This window comes from Dromaius novaehollandiae, chromosome 7 (assembly GCF_036370855.1).
Source record: "Dromaius novaehollandiae isolate bDroNov1 chromosome 7, bDroNov1.hap1, whole genome shotgun sequence".
In the NCBI taxonomy this organism is placed as follows: Eukaryota; Metazoa; Chordata; class Aves; order Casuariiformes; family Dromaiidae; genus Dromaius; species Dromaius novaehollandiae.
The window spans coordinates 34,788,072-34,808,408 of NC_088104.1; the positions used below are offsets into that span (position 1 = coordinate 34,788,072).

Genomic DNA, 20,337 nt, shown 5'->3' on the forward strand with positions numbered 1-20,337 from the left:
CAAGCTGGTCTTTCCAATTCTAGTGGTTTCTTTGTTTGTTGTTTAGTCTTCAACTAATTTCTGAATATTTGACATTTATATGAATCATGAAATCACAGAATAAATTAGCTTGGAAGGGATTTCTGGAGCTAATCTAGTCCCACTTCCTGCAAATTGAATTAGATCAGGTTGCTCAGGCCTATGAAAGTTTTGAATACCACCAGGAACGGAGATCTACAACCACTCTGGGTGACCTGTTCCAGTATTTCACCACCTGCATGGTGAAAAAGCTTTCCTTACATCTAATCATAATCTCCTGTGTTTCAACTTGTGTTTTTTGCCTCTTATCTTACAACCATGCACCTTTGGAAGGAGTCTGTCTTCTCTATACACTTCCTATCATGAGGTAGTTGTAGACAAGCAATAAGAACTCCCCTTAGCCTTCACAGTAATTTTAAAAAGAACTGTACAAAACATAGCATAAAGTGTCAGCTCTAGCACCACAGGGTAGATTTGAACAGAGGCTGAGAATTTTGTAATTGTAGACAGATAAATATCAAGGGATCCTAAATCCCTTGTGAGTAACAAGTCCAGCAGAATGCCTCCCCTAATCAAATTGTCAGCAACACACTCCAGTAATTTCCTGGGTTGCTTATGGGCCCTACTGCAGAAAATTCTGACAGATACTCAATGGTTAACATTCCCCCTGAGTACAAGGACCTGCATTCATTAGGCCTCCTTCAGCTGCCTAAAGGCAGCTTCATCTACATTATCTCCTTGAGCAAGCAGATTATAGCAGAACTCCTACCACGACATCACCCAGGTTGGTCTGTTCTCTGATGCTTATCTATGAGCTCTCATTCCAAGGCAAAGCTGTGTTGTTTGAGGCATAGATGTGAGGATCAAATAAGCCAGTAAAGCAGAGGTTATTAGCTGATATTACAGAGCACTGAAAAATTCTCTTTAAACAATCTTTTTGTAGGTAATTTACTTCCAGGGTATATTTTGAATAATCCTAATATGATCATAATGGTGAGGTCCATCACATCTAAAACTGATTTAGGGCTTGCTTTTACTATTAATTGAGCAAACAAGATCATTAATGATTGCACAGTTCCTCCTGTTCTCGTGAACAAGCTGGGAGAGGACAGAACACCCTAATTACATGACAGTAATCAAACTGAATCCAAAAATTGTTTGGGTAAAAATTACTGCCTTGCCATTCTAAGTACAGTGAAGAGCCTTTGTCTCAAGACTTCCTACTAGCATACCTGAAATGGAACTAGCTGTAAGAAAAAGTATCTTGCCTGCTTTTTGAAGACATACAAAGTCACTAGATGAAATGCAATATAAATTCAAAGGGATTGGACCATTTTTATCTACGTGGTATTTTGTAATTTCACACAGGACTTGAGGCAGCAATAGCTAAATAGAAATAGTGCAATATATTGCACTTCAAATATATTGTATCATTTTGTTTCTATGAATAAATAACCTTCCAGTAAAATATCTGACAGATAGACATACAGAAAGAATATTTCAAAATGCAAAGCCTGGGACAACACACTTTGGACACATGTCAGTAAACAATAAATATCATTAACTGCAAATGGAGAATTATCACTCTTACCTTGTTTCTAAAACTTCAGATTTCTCCGAATTATCTATAGACATGACAAAAAGGTTAATAAACCACACCAGTGAATACTGGTACATAGGCTCAATGTTGGCTAGATCAGCAATAGAGAAGAACAAGATAGATGAATGGACAGCAACAGGACGATAGCCCATACGAGTAGCATCAATCTTCTTTTCTGTCTCTTCAGCTACAGCTTGCTTTTCAGAAATCTCATTAGCCAGAGCTTTGGAGGAAGACAGTATCTTAATAGCAGTTTCATCCTCCAAAATATTTCCTTCTGAAGCTGAAAGAACTTCTAAAATCTTGTCTTCTATTTCTTTTAGCTGCCTAAAGGAATATACAAGATTTTTCATATATGAAAATTACAGATGTTTTCTGTTAGTGTCTATAAATGAAGACAATACAGAACATGTAAATTCTATTCATGGTACGAAGGTTTAATAAGAAAAAAAAGTCTTATTATGAAAAAAATCCCTTAAAATTTTTGAAAAATTTAGCCAATTTCAGGCACTATGCTGAAGATGGACAGTGTTCATCTAAATGCAAAGGGAGAAAGTGCCAAACCACTTCTAATACTGCACATTTCATGCTTTGTCCTGTGGAAAAGATGCCTTTTGCATATACAGTCAGTACAAATCTGGCACAAAATGAAGACATTTTTAAAACACATCCATTAGTGTCTAATCAAAACGTGTGAAGACAGCAAGTCATATGACAACAATGTTATGAAAGGGATGCATAAGAGCAGAGGACAGGATCAAGAGTTACATTTTGCCATTACACAAGCCCCAAATTCAGCTCTTTAGCATTTTCTAATAGTTCCAGAAATAAGAAACCAGGTCAGAGGAAAAAAGCCATAAACAGTAGGAATATGAGTAGGAGCACGCATCCAAAAATCAGCCTTTATCAGCCTGAACAGATGCCTAAGCATGGGCTCTCAAAAATAACAGTCTTGAATTTCTTGTTAAATGTGATATACGTTATATTCTCCAAAACAAATAATAGAAAAGGTCTCTGAAATGTATTCCCTATGATTTGTATTTCCTTAAACTGCAATCTGCTATCCATAGCAAGGGGAGTTATTTTGATACCTTTTATTCTCAGCCCCTTGAAAGATGAGAGCTTGTTTTTCTTCTTCAAGATCTGGCCTTTCTCTTGCAACTACAATTCCAAGAAGCTGATCCTGCATTCCTTCTGAAGTTATCATGAAATTCAGTAATGTTACCTGGCAGAAGAAACATGTTTTGAAAAATAACACAATTATGACAAGATTCAATTAAAATGTATCTTCATTTCCAAGATGGGGAGGATTGTATAATATCATGTAAAATCATCAACCAAAATTTGAGAGTAAATGAGTTGCAGGTGAGGGTTTAAGATTGTGAGTGGGAAAGCTAATTCCAGGATTAACCAAAAAAGTTAACTAAATAATGTTAAAAAGCCCTTTGAAACAGAGCTGTGACAAGAATGCATAGAGTTTCACTCTGTTCCTCAAAATTACTTTAGAAATCTAAACGTAATATCAATGCTTTGCGTGATTAGTCCTTAAAATGTGAAGGAGTAATATTACATATAAGATGGACCTTCGCATTTCATACCTGTAGGCATCAAATAGCCTTCACAGTGAAAGCAGGAAAACAATTTTTATGAAAGAAAGATTCAACGTAATGTACAGAATTTGTAAATAAATTTGGTATTGTTTGCTTTCCAGAATTGTTGCATCTACTGAAAATGGGATGCCTGACACAGTATTTTGGAAAAATACAGATACAGATCAGATCACATTTTATGGGATTTAGAAACTTTTCACCTAAAGAACTTTTGCTGTTCTCATAAAATAAGTGGTAATATACATGCTGAAGTTATACTTCAAACTATTATTGTGTCTGCCACACACATTTTGTCTCTTTAACAGCCTTGTTCACATGCAATTTATGTTGTGATTATTACCAGGATATTTGTATTCAACTAGAAATAGGATAGCATCATGTTCTCTTTTTTCATAAGAAAATAACAATGACTGAAAATAGGCTTTAATGTTTAAAATAATTGCCATGCCATGATATAATATGCATAACTGATCCAGAAGAAGCCACAAGGTCTAGTTGAGCAAGTGGCAAAAATAGATAGTATTTTACATGGATAAAGGAAGGAAGACATTGCCTGCAGAAGGCTAGAAAGTAGTTTAATGAATGTAATTCATAACTGAAAAAGTATCAGTTTTAACAAATTGACTAAGTAATAGTGACTAGAGATTTGGGGCATTTTGGGGTGTACAGATGACCATTGACTTACTTTTCAAATGAAATTCACCTTGTGCATAGTGATCAGTTAGAATACAGTACAGAGTATCTGCAAACTGAATTTGTCTTGATCTGATTCCTCCACTATTCATATCTGTAAGTTGTCCATGTATGTGTAGAGTTTCTTAATGAATTTTGCTTGGAAAGGTAGGAGGAGGAGTATTCTAACTTTCTTAGAATATACCACAAATAGTTATTTATCATAGTAAGCCTGTTCTGAATGAATTTTAGAAGTACAGGATTTTGCTGTACAACAGCACATCACACTGTTCTTCCACTCAGGAATTCTGAGAGGAATGCCAGTTATGTATGAGACTAAGAATCATAAGATCTTCACAATCATCACAGCCTAATTTTTCCCCATCTTTAGCAACTTTAGTCCTGGTAGTCTAATAGGAAATATAAAAGGGACCTAATGTTTCCAAACTATATAAGGGTATTCCAGGGGCTCCATTTCCCTTCCTCAAGGTACAAGGTTAGCTACGAATAGCTTTATTAGTTAATTTTCAATCGGAGCTGCCGTGACCTGAAAAGTTGGCTGGTTCAGACATTTGAACCTCTGAGGTCTAAGTGCAAACTGCTGTTAGAGTCTATGTTTCTCTTTAGTTCTTGAGGGACAGAATTATATATATACTTTTTTTTGTAATGGACATGCCTACGTCAACTTTTCCCCAGCAATGCTGAAGATTCTGATTTTTTACTATTTTCATATGCATGGTATTTCTGATTAATAATCTTCTAGAAATGGAGAAAAGCTACTCCAAATGGCTCATAACTGTAAATGCATAATCTGTGTCTCTTCCTGGACTTCACTACATAAGTGATGTAGGAATTCACTACAACCTTTTTCTGTGAAATATGATAACCATATTAACAACCATTCTCCCTGGACTCATTTCATTAGCTAGCTCTTGAATAATCTTCAAGGCAAAATCACCACCAGATGTTGCTCTTAGCTTCAGACCATGGTATTTAAATAGTACTTTTCTGCCTACTGCTCCCAGTACCTGAGCTACCTTAGTCAGCTCAGCAATATGTAGTGTAGCTAGCAGTATACCCAGTAAGGGCACAAAGCAACCACTCCTCATTAGAGCAATTAACAACTTATGTCTGACTGCACGGAACCCAGGTACAGAAGATGAATCTTTAGAAACTTCACATTCTGGGGAAAAAAGACTGTACTGACTGTTGACTGGCAACTAGGAGACTTCAATTGTCTGTTAAATAGAAATCTTTTCTTAAGAAATAACTTTAATTTAGCTTTTAAATTATACATATTCTAAGAGTAAATCTTTTGGATATTTTCTGCTTTTCGTATTTCCTCTTTTTTTCTGAACATGCAGCTAGTTACCTTCTTTGATGAAGGTCAATGTCCAGGTAATGTGATCTGTATTGAAGTCAAAAGTTACTCCCTTTCACTAACTTTTTGTCTATTTTTCCTGCATCAGTGCTCCGTAACAGCTGAAATTTAACTTAGTGTTCCATTTTGCTGAATATCGTATTAGTTTACAGACAAATTTTAGATTTCAAGATTCTGTGTTTCAGTATAGGCTATGTTTAACCAAAGTGTAAATTTGCAATATTTTCCTATAAACAATCCTTTAAAAGCAATAATGAATAGAAGGTTGATTAGATCTCCTGAGCAAGAAGAAGAAAACACTAGTTTTATTCTTTAAAGCAGGAAACACCTTTTCTTGTCCCTAACACAGAAACACAAGAATGGCTATAGCTATCAGATATACAAATCTGGAAATCTGTATTCTGTCCATAATAAACAAGGCACAATGTCAGGAATTGCTCAGACTCTTGTCCCGAACTATATCATAGATGAAAATCTTGAATCTAAAAGCCTAATGTAGAGTTTGCATGTGAGGTAACTATTATATGAATTCTGTATAAATATTTTTATTATAAAAGTGACTAAATAGCATCAGGTGATATACACTGGGAAGGGCATTAAAATTAAAAAAGTTTTAAATATCTCACAGTACAAGTAGATGACAGTACTGCAAGGTGAAATATTTGACTTGAAAACATCAGCACTCCTAGATGACACCAGTATTCCAGCTGCATCAAAAAGAGAACAACATTGGCAGGGAAATGCCAGAAACTCCTCTCTGGTTGAGCCAAGGAATCATTTCAAAATTAAAGCAGAGTTGCACATTCATTTTCAAAATTCTCACCTTAACAGATGTTTCAGGAAGATAATGTGGATTTCTCAGCTTAGTTGTAACATAAAAGCGGAAGTCAGGAGCATACTCAATTGTGGAGTCTCCGAGGCGTATGCATATACTACCCAACTGCTTAAATGTCTGTTTGAGCAGAAGTGGCTCCAGGATAGGATCCAATTCTTCTCCAACATTCTCCAGTAGCACTTGAATATAACACTAAGATTCAGTATGATTTGCTTTGTGCTTATATTAACTTAATGACAGTTAGTTACATGTATGTATAATGTGTACTTACAGTGCTCAAACAATACAAATACTAATCTACAAATATCTAGAAATAAGGTTAATGTTTGTTAGAGTATTCAGTTCTTTGAAAAATGAATCAGAGAAATGTACCTTTAATTCCTTTTTCTAATATTATAACAAGTTGCAACCAAGCAACTAAAATGCTGCCACTATTAATATGGATATAGAACAGCAATCTTAAGCTACCATTTTTTACAAGGGACCTAACAGCAAATTAAATGCCATATGCTATAGAAATCATTTTGGGTGCCTAAGTCTACTTTTATTTTCACTGTAAGCCTATAAAATTCTCAAAATTATGAAAGAAATAATGGAGAATAAATTTCTTTACTTGTAGTCCAGTTATCCATTGAAAAATAACTGCAGTTGTAACTATATACTTCACTAACTCATTTATATATGAGAGTACTACAAGACTTGCCAAAAAGACTACTGTACTGAATACAAGAATCATTAAATAATCACAGCCTAGCAGTCTCATAATTTATACACATCTTGAAAAGCCAAATAAAAATAACATTACTTTTTAGAAATAAAATAACTTATAAAAACAAAGAAATGGCAAATCTCAAACAGAAATCAAAAGATACAAATTAAATTGAAGATTACAATTAGATTGTGCTGTGAAGTATTTGACTGGAAAAGAAAGAAACAATCCTCTGTTTTCCTCAATTACGGAAACATTTGACATTCACTGCAGCTTCATCATTTTTTAGTTAATTGTGCCCTCTCCAGGTTCTTCTGTAATTTACGCTTCCACTATTTAATAAACTTACCAGGAGTGCCAAACTGAATGCAATTTTCCAGTGTTCTTACAAATTCAGTGTCGCTGAGTTTGATTATATGCAAACTATTGGCTTTTTCCATATTCTTTATCCATTTATTTGCTTGACCCTGAGGATCTATCAGCAGAGGCCATCTTCTTGCATTACTGTAGGGGAAAAATGATTATAAATTTTCAAAACTGAAATATAAGTTCTTCACATGTATACCTTAAAGTAGGAAAGTGATTTATTTCCTTTTGTCATTAAAATAAAGTCAACTAAATATGAAATCCCAGTAGATATATCCTGGAGTAAAACCCTTAATGAATTTACCAGGAGACACAGGAATCTTAAGGTTGTTTACAAAATATGACATTTCCTCCTTCAAAGAAAGTACTCAGAATAATACTTTTTACCTCCTAGCAAGTTTAATCTCACTTAATTTTACAATTTCAAAATAAGACTGTTCTTTAACTTTTGAAATTTTGAGCAGCTGTAATACAGTCACGATATATATAACTTGCATTTTCTAGCAAATGAATGGAATTTTCTACTAAAGACAGATTTCACATTTTGTATATGGAAAATACTTAAGCAGATTCGGAGTCATCTATCTTTTAATACCTGCTTTTAAGCAGCAACAGACACACAGAACTTTGGAATTTTATTTTCAGCAAACTTAATAACTATTTCTCAGATTTTTTGCAGTATTTTTGTACCATATCACTTAAAAACAAACCTTCTAAACAGGCAAATGTGAGAATTCCAAAATGAATTTAGTTTTAAACGTTTGGATCAAGGGAACGATCGGACCCCAAGTGTTTAAGACAGCCAACGTAATCAACTATTCTAAGAAAAATGATACTTTTCTTTTCCAAATCCAGTGTGAAAAGTATTATTTCAGACTACTCCTATAGCCTCTTTATCTTATTACAAGTCAGTTTATTCACAATGACACTGGTAAATTAGTTAGCAAATTCTAAAAAATTAACACATCTCTCAAAAAATTCTGATTTTTATTTACATGTTCCCAAATAAAACTTGCAATGTAAACACGTCTGCGTCTCTAATCTTGTTTCACTTAGAAATACTAAGATGAAATGTATTTGCAATTAAGGAAAAGACCAGCTCACTTTTGTCCAATTTTCAGATAGACTTTTCTTAAGATGTTTGTTTTATGAAAGGTTTCCATAAATTGTCAGTAGAAAGTGAGCCTTGAATTAAAAAAAAGAAACATTGCCAGTACTTACAGTATAACTTAGAAAAGATAATGCTTAGACAAACTAAGTCCAATGCAATCTAGGTTCTTACAGACTTAACAGTTTCAGTAATGCTGGCAGGCAAAACTGTGTAACACATTATAAACTTTGATCTTCTTTCAAAAGAGTGATTTTAAAACACATAAAGCACAGTTTAAGAAGAGAGAGGAAAAATCCTTTATAATCTGTATTACAATCCCTACTTCACAAATTTATTACTAAAGACTAATTGTAGTTGTAAGGCCTATTTATACATATGTAATTATCATAACACACAATAACGTGCATGTAATCCCTAATCCAAGGGTTCAGCCATCTGTGACCCAGGCCCAGTCTGTGAAGCACAGCTGTATGACTCGATTATCTTTACTGAAAAACAATTTTTTTAGAGCTGCGAGAGACTAGATCAGCTAAAAGTATGTAATATATAAAAAGCAAAAAATTAAAATTAAAGGGAAGGTGGTGAGTTGGGAATAGTAACTCAAAGAGACAGATATCAAACAGAACACAAACAAGACAGAATGAAAATTTATGGAACTTTGAAATAAAAAGGTAGAGAGTGATTTTGTTTACAACTGATATAGCCGCTCAGAAAGATCAAGTCTTTTCCAAGATGCAGTGGAGGCCAACATGTCCCCACCTCAGTACCAGCCTTCTGTCTAGCATGAACTCACCAAGTGCTCATGATGCAGCTATGAGCATATTGATGTTCAGCCTAGTAGCATGTTAGTCCTAGCTACCTACCACCTACGTATACTAATCAAGAATAATTGTTTTGTACTCTGAAATTATGTATAATCCTGTTTGGAGAATCTTTGCACAATGAAATGTGCCCAAATAAATGTGATCCCTTAGAAGAAGCAATATAGACAGAGATAGGGAACACAGGCACCCAAGGTCCTTTGGACTAATAACAAAGACTGTGAAAGCAAGATAGCAGAAGTTTAGGGGTTTAAGTTTTTTAAGAGAAATGTTCCATGTAGAGTGGTAACCTGTGATTATACATGGGATGCCACAGAGGTTCTTTTTATATAAAGATTGCAACTTGGAAATAACCACACACCAGCTGAAGAAAGGATGGTTTTCTTCCCATATGTAGAATGATTTAGGGGAACAGGTCAACTGGAAGGGACCCTGTCCATCCTACGCATGAGAGAAGGAAGCTTTCAATGGTAAAATGCATTGAGAGATTCAGGAAATGCATTTGTAATTCACCAGGATAGCACTAGATCTAAGGCAGACATTTAGGCTGTTGAAGTGGGGACTTTGTGAAACTTACAAATATTTCAACTAGTTTGATAAACATGGATAAGAACTTGGTGACAACATGGCAGGTCTAGGAAAGCAAACAGAGGATTTAAAATCTGAATGTTAGAATTGAGGACAGTAAATTATTGCAATTGAAATGGATAAAGCTGACCTTGAAAGAAAAAAGTTTAGATATGCATAGAGGACACTTACAGCATCTGTCTAGTTACTAAAGCTGAAGTATTATCCACACATCTATGTTTTCAAAAGTCAGCCCTATGAAGCACAATTTCAGTTGTTATGTATGAAAATCCAACATTTACTCTACTGTGAAAGAAAGAATAATATGGATGCCCTTTAGTCTAATCACTAACAGTTCATTCACCAGTGCTATTCAGTATACTCTTCTCAGTGAGAATTTTCATGTAAACAGTAGCAAAAATTAAAGATTTATGTCAGCAGGTTTCCTCAATAACATACTTCTTTAAAAAAGATACATATGTAATAGCTGAAAGTCAGAAACAATGTATTGACAAGTATACTAGACAGAACAGAGATGTTCTTTGTTTACAGTCATAGCAAAACCAAGTCCAAATGAAAATCATAACTGCTCATGCAAGGTCACAGTCTTAGCCCATTGTCAGCATCTGGCTCTGTATTTAATAAAACTGCGTTAATGCCGTATCTCAGTCATCAGTAGACATATTAATAGTCTAAAGTCAATCATTAGTGAGCAGCAGATATTTCTCGATGTTAAAATGCTGATGGTCCCATGCTATGCATCGTCATACAAATCACTGATGTTTGCACTGATTGTGACAGCAGTACATACCAGATGAACTCTGCCCAGATGACTATACGTCTGGAGTAACTTCAGACAAAGATGTGTATTTATTAGAATACCACATAAAAATGTAGAATCATCTTAAAATTTAGAGGCAGTAATATTAGAGTTTGGTGGGATCCATACTTTCTTTCTATGAGGTACTGAGATATGAGAATTTGTTTCATTTTCCAAATAAGAGTGATATTATCTTAAAATACATAGAACTTTCAAAAATATTTTAGATCAAATAATATATCATTAGAGAAAATCAAAGTATTTTATTTAGATTTAACTTAAAATAATTACAAAATTAAAAACTTTAAAACAAAAAAGTGATTTCAAAATGAAAAATAAATCCTTCTTTATCAGAACTTTTTTCAACTTATTATAACATTACTGTCATACTCTTGACATTCCAACAGGAAGCTCCAGTTTCAACAGCCAAGACCTTAACTTTAAAAAATATCAGATAAATTCCAATACCTCACAGGTGTAAGCAAGTTTCTGTTGCGGACTCAATTACTGGACTAGTAGGCCAATGAGGCTTGAGAAGAATCTGGCTGGGTTTTTTTTCAGTTTGATTTAATACAAGCTAAGTTCTGAAGTTCTTGTTTCACACTTTTCTTTCAAATGCCTTGGACTGTATCTCAGAATCAATGATTCAGGTCTCTCAAGCTATCATAGGCTTACTAACACACACACACACACACACACACACACACACACACACACACACACTCTCTCTCTCTCTCTCACCCACCCACCCACCCACCCACCCACAACTTCACTGTGGCTAAATGCTCTCTGGGCTTTTGAAACCTTGTAGTAGTGACAAGGCAGCAAGACAAAATACAAGCTTAGCAAAGGAGTTTCTTAACCACAAAAACTTTTTAAGAATAAAGTTCAGTAGTTATGAACTTCTTTAAAACCAAAACAGAACTCCTAAAATGAACACTGGTCTGGACTGAATCACTCTTTTTGTATAAGTCCAAGATTTGACCAAGGATCCTAGCTCAAAAAACAAGCATCAGATTCACAAGACAAAGTTATATGCTTTTTGACACAAGTTCAACATAAATACATTACTGGCATTTACTATCTCCTCTCCAAATATCATAGACTCCTAAACTCTGTATTTTTGCTAGTAAAGCCCTGTGCAGTTGCCTCAGTTTTGATCATTAGGCAGAAGTGATAAGCCTACTGATCTTTCAGTATTAATCTCAAATCTGAGATATTCTGCAAAATAGAGGACCACTGATTTACATTGCAGGATATGATCTAGAAGATACAATTCTTCTCCAGAAAAGGAGGCACTGGTAATAATTACACCTATTTCCTAAAGGATCATTAGTTATGTCTCTGTATATGGATTTCAGAGCTATTAGCTCTCTTGTAGAGGTAGATATCTAATCCAGTCATTTCCCACTGCACTAAGGGATTCAACTGATCCCATAAACAATCCCCATTTCCCATGCTGGTTGGGCTGGAGTGCCTCATGGCCAGCCTCATGTACAGCACTTTGGTCACACCACAGCACAGAACACTTGAATCATTACTGGCACAGTACCTATCCCACAGGTCTTTGCATCTAATCATCCATAGTCTTCTCTAGTGAACTACGCATGCTATACACAGTATTTGTCTGCTTTGTATGTTAACTAGTGATTGTGAAGATTTTTATCATAGCTGTTACCACAGCATGTTTTTAGAGTCCAATCCGTTTCCTGAAATCATATGATCTTTATTTGGGCCTGAAGCATTTTAGTTTTAAGTTCTTTAAGGACTGGGCTGTGGGACAAAAAGATGACTTTGTGCAGTCCCATTCATACTGCCTGTTAAAGGGGTCCCTCCACTAACTCAAACACCAAAGCTCTCTTGGAAGATGCCAGGTTGTTCTGCTCCAGAAGGGATCCTGGGAATAACTAGTCTGCATGAAGTATTGACAATTAGCAGAATTAGCGGGACAATTAGCCTTGAAGAAAACAGACTCCAAGTTGTCAGTAGAGATATACCCGTTCACCCTTCATCCAGTATCAAAAGCTGTCACATGGATGTGGAAGAGCCATATCTAACTCCCAATCATGCCTGAAGTAATCTGAAAGCACATCCTTCAGTGCCATATGCCAGAGGATATTGCCTATCTCACCCTTTCTTGTTGAAGCTGTTTAGCAGCGCACGGAATAAAAGGAAAGGAACGGAGGAAGAAACTGGCAGACAGAGTGGCTAAGATCATCATCAGTAAGAAAGACACCAGGATTTCAGTCCCTATAGTCAATAAACTTTTCACATATTTCATATGAAGTCATTATCATTCCTTTTCTGGCCCACAAATTCTTTCTGTTCTAAGTTTTTGTACTTCCCTTACTGCTTTCAGTGAAAGATGTATATGGGCCTTTTTTTTTTTGATACTGTGCCACAGCATCACAAAGATGCAGCTCATCGATGTACAAATCAACACTTCCTAACTGTCAGGGTTTTAAATGCTAAAGATGTAGTTTCAAGCCTGGATGTTAAAACACTGTACCAGTTAGCAAAATAAGCATCTGTGAAACTATATATAAGTGACGAAGACATTATCTGTAGTATCTCCAGTGGCATCTCAAAGAAAATACATGACTCTCACAGAAAGATTAGCAAAATAACCTTCAGTAGCTTTGCATAAGCACTTCTTGGTAGTGACTGATTCCAGCATAATTCTTTAAAATTACAGAGCTTTAGCTCTTTAAAGGAGGATTACTTCCATACCTATTGACCAGAATAGTATTCAAAATTCTATTCCCCCACTTCTTTCACTGCTCATGACTTTAAAACAGTGATAAAACCAAGCTGCAGAACACAAAATTTATCACTTGATATTTCTCCTGTGAATAGCTTCCCTGTTACTCAATCCGACATAAAGATTTTATACATATATGACATACATATTTGCCTCAAGGTTAATTAATAGCGATCAAGATTTTTTTTGTCTTGATGCTTATCTAGAGAATGTCTAAAGCATGGACAAAACATTTTAGCATTTCTTAAACTGAAGAGTAATCCAGTCTGTAACTTGCTCTTGAAAAAAAAGCGGTATCGTTATAGCAATCTATAGGAGTAGAAAAGGAGGGGAGTAAATTCACATACCTAAAAACTTCACATTATAAAGTTAAAATGAATTATTACTATTTCTTAGAAATTGAAAAACAACAGTCCTTTCTCATTTTATAACTCTGGTTGTTAAACTGCCTATAAAGTAGAAAATGCCATCTATAAAAGTAGTAACTGAACAGCACATTGTAAAATGATATTTAACAAAAATTATTCATTGCGAAAAAATTTTTACTTACGAGGTAATGATGCCATTATCAATAGAAAACATGTCAGAGGGTAATCCAGCAATATTCCAAGCTCTGATTTTCACAGGTTCTCCCAAGGTATTTGTTAAGGAAAAATCATCAGAACAAGGAATGTCTTTTGTTTTACATAGTAATGCCCACTCTTTAGTTTGCATCTAGGTAAGAAGATATAAAATATTAACTTTAGTTCTGTCTATACACAAAATTTCCAAAACCATCAAAAAATATATTTTTCAACTTGCTTCCAATTGCTACATACAAGTTCTTTATAAGTTCAGATGCAAATAAACTCATGCTCATGTATAAAAAGTCTAAAAATGTCTCTAAAAGTACTGTTGTATATGACTTCTATATATGAAAACAGCTTATTTATTCAGAGCCTTAATATTAGTTTATTTATCTTTCCATTAGTATTCTTCTATACTATAAAATGAGCGTAAAATACACATTCTAACAACAAAACATAAAAGCTTCATCATATTCAACTTTCAAGTCATCCAAAACGAGCACTTGTCAGGACTTAGCCAAACATAACAGCTCAACAGTCTTAGAGTTGCTTTTCACTATTCTCCATATCATGCTAACTCAACACAGTTGTGTAAACTACTTCATCTATACATGTGTGCAAGATGCATAATACTAAAATGAAAACAGACACCTTTAAATATGTAATCCAAATAGCATAGTCCACAAGGAAAAATATTTCTGAAGAAGAAAAATGTACACAAATAGCCTGTTCACATGAAAGGCACAAGCTTGTATGAAAACTATGCATAAAGTAAAAGAAGTATGTTGTAGTATTCTAAACTAAAAACTAGTTATCAAAGCATCAAGCATCGAAAATCAGAAATGTAGCATTAAAGGAAATGGCCTTAGGGCTAAAGACATTCCTAGACAGGATTCACCAATTTGCATAAACAAGGTTAATAGTCCAAAAATAACTTTCTTTTGGGGGGGGGGGGGGTGCTAGAAAAAAATAAGTATTAGAGCATAAGAAATGAAGAAGTTTACAAAAGCAATTATGCCATCCAACAATTCCTAAAAGAGATACCTAGCCAATATGTGTTAGCACAATCATCAGAATTAGCATCCAGTAATCCATAGCTACAGTTAACCAGAGGAAAAAAAAAGATGCAATCAGAGAGAATGAAAACCTCACACTAAACTTTTCAGATGAAACAAAACTGTAGATAGTTTTAATGAATCAGTATGCAAATGTCTCTGTCTCCTATAAATATCATCTGCACCTATATCTACACTTGCCAAGAATACAGTTCAGCATTGTTTAACATGTTTCACCAAAAGAAGTACCCATACACAATGCAGGAGTTACTTAAAATGCAAGTTATATGCATGAAAGAGAACACTCTCTCAAAATTATGTAATCGGGAACGGTAACAACTGCTGACTTAAGGGTAACGCTCACATTAAAAAGCTTTAAAATATTAACATCAAAATATGGACATTATGAATAAAACATCAGTTTGAAAGAAGAGTACAGAATTTTCTGAAGAAAAATGGACAAAGGAATTACATTGAAGAAAAAGTTGAAATAAGGATTACAACCAAATTTTATGTTCAAATAAGGCACAGAGATTTTATCTGTCTTAATTTTCAGCAGTTTATGACAACTTGGATCTGTTTTAGAAAAGAGATGGACATTCATTTCTCCAGCTGAATTCAGTGGGAATTTTTGTTGTTCAAAAAGCTTTGAAAGTGAAGCTGATTTTGACATCCCAAAATTGAGATATCTAAAATCAGTTGCCAATTTAAAATTCTTTTCTATACAGAATTTCCTTTTATCTCACAGAGAGCTACAGTTACAAACTTGCTATGATACTGGGCTACTGTATCTTTTGTCTCTTTTTATACAGAATTACTGCACTTTCAAAACTTGCTTAATTGTGCTGCTGCAGAAATAAATACTAATTCTATTTTATCTGAAGTTAGGGAGAATTTAGCCATTGAGTAGAATAGGGTCAAGCACAGCCATGAGGTATAAAGTCACTGGCAATTACTTAAGAGACAAGAAAAGCAACCAAAGGACTCTATGCTTTACACAGTAATAAGTACTTTACAGTAATATGAAGGAAAAATTTCCTCCAGAATTCTTACAAACAAAAGTCAAAATCCTGAAGTACAGTTTCAGTTACATTTATGCATTCTGTTAAAACATAATTTAAAAAATATAAACTTTACAACAGAAGAAAAACAAATAACATTTAGATTATTACAAAACATGGGGATAAAATTACTCTACATATTACTTGTCTATAGCTGGATGTAAAGGCTCCTAGGTAAGCTACAATTCCTGATGAAATAAGTATATCTCCAGTCAAATTGATGTACTGCCTTCCCAGCTCCAAAGCAGTCTCATTCCAGCGAGTTTTCTCACCCCCAAGGCCTCCAATCAATTGTTCTGCTCGCTGTAGTTTTTTGCTGCATAAGTCAACCTCAGGAAAAAAAAATACTGCTGATTATATTATGTGGTCAATTTTAAGACATGTTACAAATATTAAAAGCATTCAAAAATTATTTCCCTGTGCAGCTGTTTTCTTACATAAATTCATCAAGTAAAAAGAAAACATCTTTTGATTATGCCTGAAGAACGAAAACAATCTATGTGACATCAGTGTCTCTGTACAGCACGGTAAAGTCCATGAAATTTCAAAGTTATGTTTTCATCCAAACAAACTAAGATCAGTATAAAACATGCAATTCGTAATAGCTCAGTACATGATATGGAAAATATTAATAATCAAGGAAATGACCTACGGGTCATAAAGTAAAGACTAAAAATTCCTTAAAGAGGTCAATCTTTAATAAATTAGGTATGCTTTTTCCTGCAAAAAACATCCTTATGAATACAGTCTCCATTTCTGTTGTTGTGGTAGTTTAATTAAGCAGTCTTTTCAAATATGTTTGTAATTTGGGAAAAAAAAAAAAAAAAGATTTAACAGTAATATAATCCAGCTCTGTTAGAATTCCCTAAGGAATTAAGGCCTCATTTTAAGTCTACTTTTTTTGTAGCAAAACCTCAAAACGTACTACAAATCTTACAGGAAGAAAAGTACTGTCTTCTAAATGTTGCTTCTTTCTATATGCATAATAGCTATTTAGCAGAAAGGAACGGAGTTTACCAAAAACATTTTCACAAGCGCATTGGAAACACTGAAGCCTCAGAAGGCTTAAATAAACTTTCAAAACCTTAAATATACTCACCAGCAAGTTCATGATGAATCAAAATGTTAAAACACTCATTGAAAATTTACCACCTCACAACAAAGCAGATATTATTATGAGGGGAAAAATCACAGCACCTACATTTTTCACTACTTTAAAGCATTTATTCAGCATGCTTTGCCCATTCATAACTTCAAGACCATTGTAGTGAAATAAAAAGGCTGTAATCCAAAAGTAGGACTTGTCTAACAACTGGCCATACTGAAAGTCAAAGGGAAAAATACCATTTGACAAAGAAGTAGATTTTAAGTAACTTTTTCTGAAAATCCATAATACTCATCTTTTGCACTATATACCTGATTTTCCAAGTCAGCCTTCTCCTGTTTCTTGGATTCCAGTGTCTGCTGGAGTACAGCCAATTTGTCCTGAACTTCCTTCAGTGCTGCTTGTTTCTTTCTTAGACCGTCCATAGCAATCTTTAATTTTCCTTCAGCTTGACTCAACTTTAACTTTTTGGGTGCAACGTTTTTTGTCACTCTAAATAAACCCAAAGAATAAATTAAATATCTGAAAAATACACCCTCAGTCCATGATTACTATTTAAAAAGTTAGCATAGGAAAGATAAAGGGAAACCTCACCAGCTCACAGATCATGCAACACTTTGTTCTGTAATCTGATAATATTTGAAGACGATTGGTATTTATTTCATTACCTGTTTATATGCTGAGACTGACTTATTTAAGCAGTTTCTGCAATATTTTCTGTAATAACAGGTAATGATTAAAAGTGAAAAGGGTTACTGCCTAAGTTTGGGTCATTATGCTTCCAAACTGTGTGTCCCACTTGTTCACTATTTAAAATTCATTACGGATTTTCACATTTAAAAATACACAAATTTGTTAAATTACACTCATAGTAACTGTACACATGCAAATAGGCAACTGTTATTATATATGTATCTATAGATAGATAGGTAGATATAAAAAGAATTTTAAAAAAATAGCTTTTCATATTCAAGGATCTATTTTCCAGAGTTGAGGATTTCAGTATTTTACACAGATACTTTTGTAAGCAGAAAATTGGGAGTAACATTTAATTGGAAACATTTTCCATCTATCTTTCTTAAAAAACAGGCAAGAAAATATGCTAGAATGTTCCTATAATCAACTAAAACAGTATTTCACAAGTATTAGCTTCATAATTAATGAATCCCCTTCCTCTCCCCTTACTGGTATAAGTTGCATACTCCTTTTGAAGTCTACCTTTTTTAGTTAATTTTCTCTCTGACAATGGTATTTATAATGTTTAAAGTTGTTCTCAAATTCAAAACTCTACCAAGCATATATTTACTAATATTTTTAGTCAACTAACAAAATAACTCTCAAATGAAGGTATGTCCTCTCACCATGACTCAAATTTCAAACTGTAGGTTAATCTTGGCTACCCAGTGCCCATTTGTGGTTAAACGTGGGTTCCATATGTTTCAAAAAGAAAACTTCATCAAAAGTAAGCACAAATTCTTCCCTGGGTCAAACACCATGCATAACAAAAAACATCCTTGAGGCTTGATGTGATTGTCAGAAACTTCCAAAGACATTTCAGTAATGCCTCTATCGCTATTCAATATTCTAAGTAGTAAGCTAACTTTTTTGCTTATTGAACAGAGTTCAATATTGCTCCTGCACCTTCTCAGAAAAATCCAGAACTGAAAATCAGGTTCTACATCTTAACATCAGCTGTCCTATAGCAATCTTTATGACTGTTAATCTGCACATATTTCAGACTAACACGAAGTAATTTTAAATCTCTTCTGGTATTACAATTAACCAATCCCTTTACTCAAATTTATTTTAACACTTTTCTTTTTAAATACATACTTACGTATCATAAAACTCCATGGCTATGACCCATTTGCAGAGACCCTCTGCTGCTGTGGAAGCATTTCGAACCTTCTCTGGTACAAACTCAGGATTTGTAAGATACTGTTTTCTTATGATAGCCATGTAAGCTGGGGGAATATTATCTTTGTCATATTCATGAAGAGACTGAAGAAATCTTATGTCACCCAGAAGTCTCTTAGCTGGACCCCAGAAATCCTCCATTTTTTTTCCAGAACCTGTTGGATCTGGAATTTTATCTGCTTTGATGCCTTTAAGGATGCATATAGCTTCCATTACAAGCTTGACACCAGCAGGAGGACTCTTCATGGACTTAACCACTGTAATATCCTTAAAACAACAACGACAACAAAAATACCCTTAGAGCTCTGAGCATAGTTTGGGATTATTTTTCTATTATAATAGAAAAGAAATCCTTCTTTTTACGTCAAGATACTATTTTTCCAAGCACATTTACTATTCCCATTCTTTATATATTTAAGTATGCTATGATCTCTGATTTATAGCAAAAGCCTGCCTAGTCCATACATACCTCATGTTCTTTTTAAAATACTTATATTTCAACTTTTCCATTCTTTCTAGCCCTTTAAGATGCTATGCAGGTTAAACTAACATTGACATCTGCACAAAAAAAACCCTTGAAATCTAGTCAACAATCAGTTTAGAGGAGAAAAAAAAATCATCTGTAATTTATTTTTTAGTAGGACTTTTTCTATTCCTTAATCAGTAGTGGGCATTGCACTTCAGTTGTGAAATTTAGATGTTCCAGCATGATGCCCTTCAGTTCAAACTCTAACACAGCACTTCCATGTTTACAGGATCACTTCAGCAGTGAATCAGTAAATTTAAGATAATATAAGATAAAAACTGCCCTGAACAAAACTGTGCATTTAAACCCCTTGGGAGAAAAATAAATCAATTAGTATTCTGGTGTGTTACTATACTTCCAAAGTGAGCTGAATGAGGGAAGAAGCAGCTAAGGAAAGAAAATCATTTGGTAAGAAATTTTGTTTCCTATTACACAGCTTCTCTCTTCATTCATTAGTAATAACAAGTACTGACAGTATAAGAAATAGTAGGAAATGAGTAAGCAAAGTTTTAACTGCTATTATAGAATAACAGAATGAAATAATAATAGATAATATATTATAGAATAATAGATGAAACAGTTGTAGACACATGTGCAAAACTATATTAAGCAAGAGGTTTGTAAACTAAAATTTATGGAAAATCACTCTTTCCAAAGAATACTTCTGCATGGAAACTAAAATATTCTAAGAGCCTCTCTCAGAGAATGCTCACACACTTTTTCTCCAATAAATTTAAGGACTTCTAGATTCTCGTGTTTATCTTGCCAGTTGGTGTTGGATTTTGACAGCTTGCCCATGGTTTCTTTGAGATCTAAGACCTTGCCACTTTGGATAA

At 34.2% G+C, this 20,337-nt stretch overlaps 2 protein-coding genes across 7 annotated transcripts in view; one reads left to right on the plus strand and one right to left on the minus strand.

Moving 5' to 3' along the window:
- DNAH7 (dynein axonemal heavy chain 7) overlaps positions 1-20,337 on the minus strand; it is a 122,345-nt gene that overhangs the window by 25,032 nt on the left and 76,976 nt on the right. The window contains exons 43-50 of the mRNA XM_026100623.2: positions 18,896-19,242; positions 17,370-17,550; positions 16,098-16,283; positions 13,822-13,985; positions 7,175-7,329; positions 6,105-6,295; positions 2,710-2,843; positions 1,610-1,945 (exon numbers count right to left, since the gene is read on the minus strand). Of these exons, the coding sequence (XP_025956408.1) occupies positions 1,610-1,945; positions 2,710-2,843; positions 6,105-6,295; positions 7,175-7,329; positions 13,822-13,985; positions 16,098-16,283; positions 17,370-17,550; positions 18,896-19,242 (1,694 nt within the window). The remainder of the gene's footprint in view (positions 1-1,609; positions 1,946-2,709; positions 2,844-6,104; positions 6,296-7,174; positions 7,330-13,821; positions 13,986-16,097; positions 16,284-17,369; positions 17,551-18,895; positions 19,243-20,337) is intronic.
- Positions 1-20,337, plus strand: part of LOC112983647 (baculoviral IAP repeat-containing protein 5.1-A-like) — a 45,389-nt gene that overhangs the window by 19,810 nt on the left and 5,242 nt on the right. For 2 of the 6 annotated variants that reach the window (XM_064515126.1, XM_064515128.1), the window contains one exon: positions 3,330-8,215. The exons of 3 other annotated variants lie outside the window; for them this stretch is intronic. The gene's annotated coding sequence lies outside the window, so the exon portion shown is untranslated. Of the gene's footprint in view, positions 1-2,722; positions 8,216-20,337 lie in introns of those variants that run through there. One more of the 6 variants, XM_064515124.1, reaches the window with a different exon arrangement.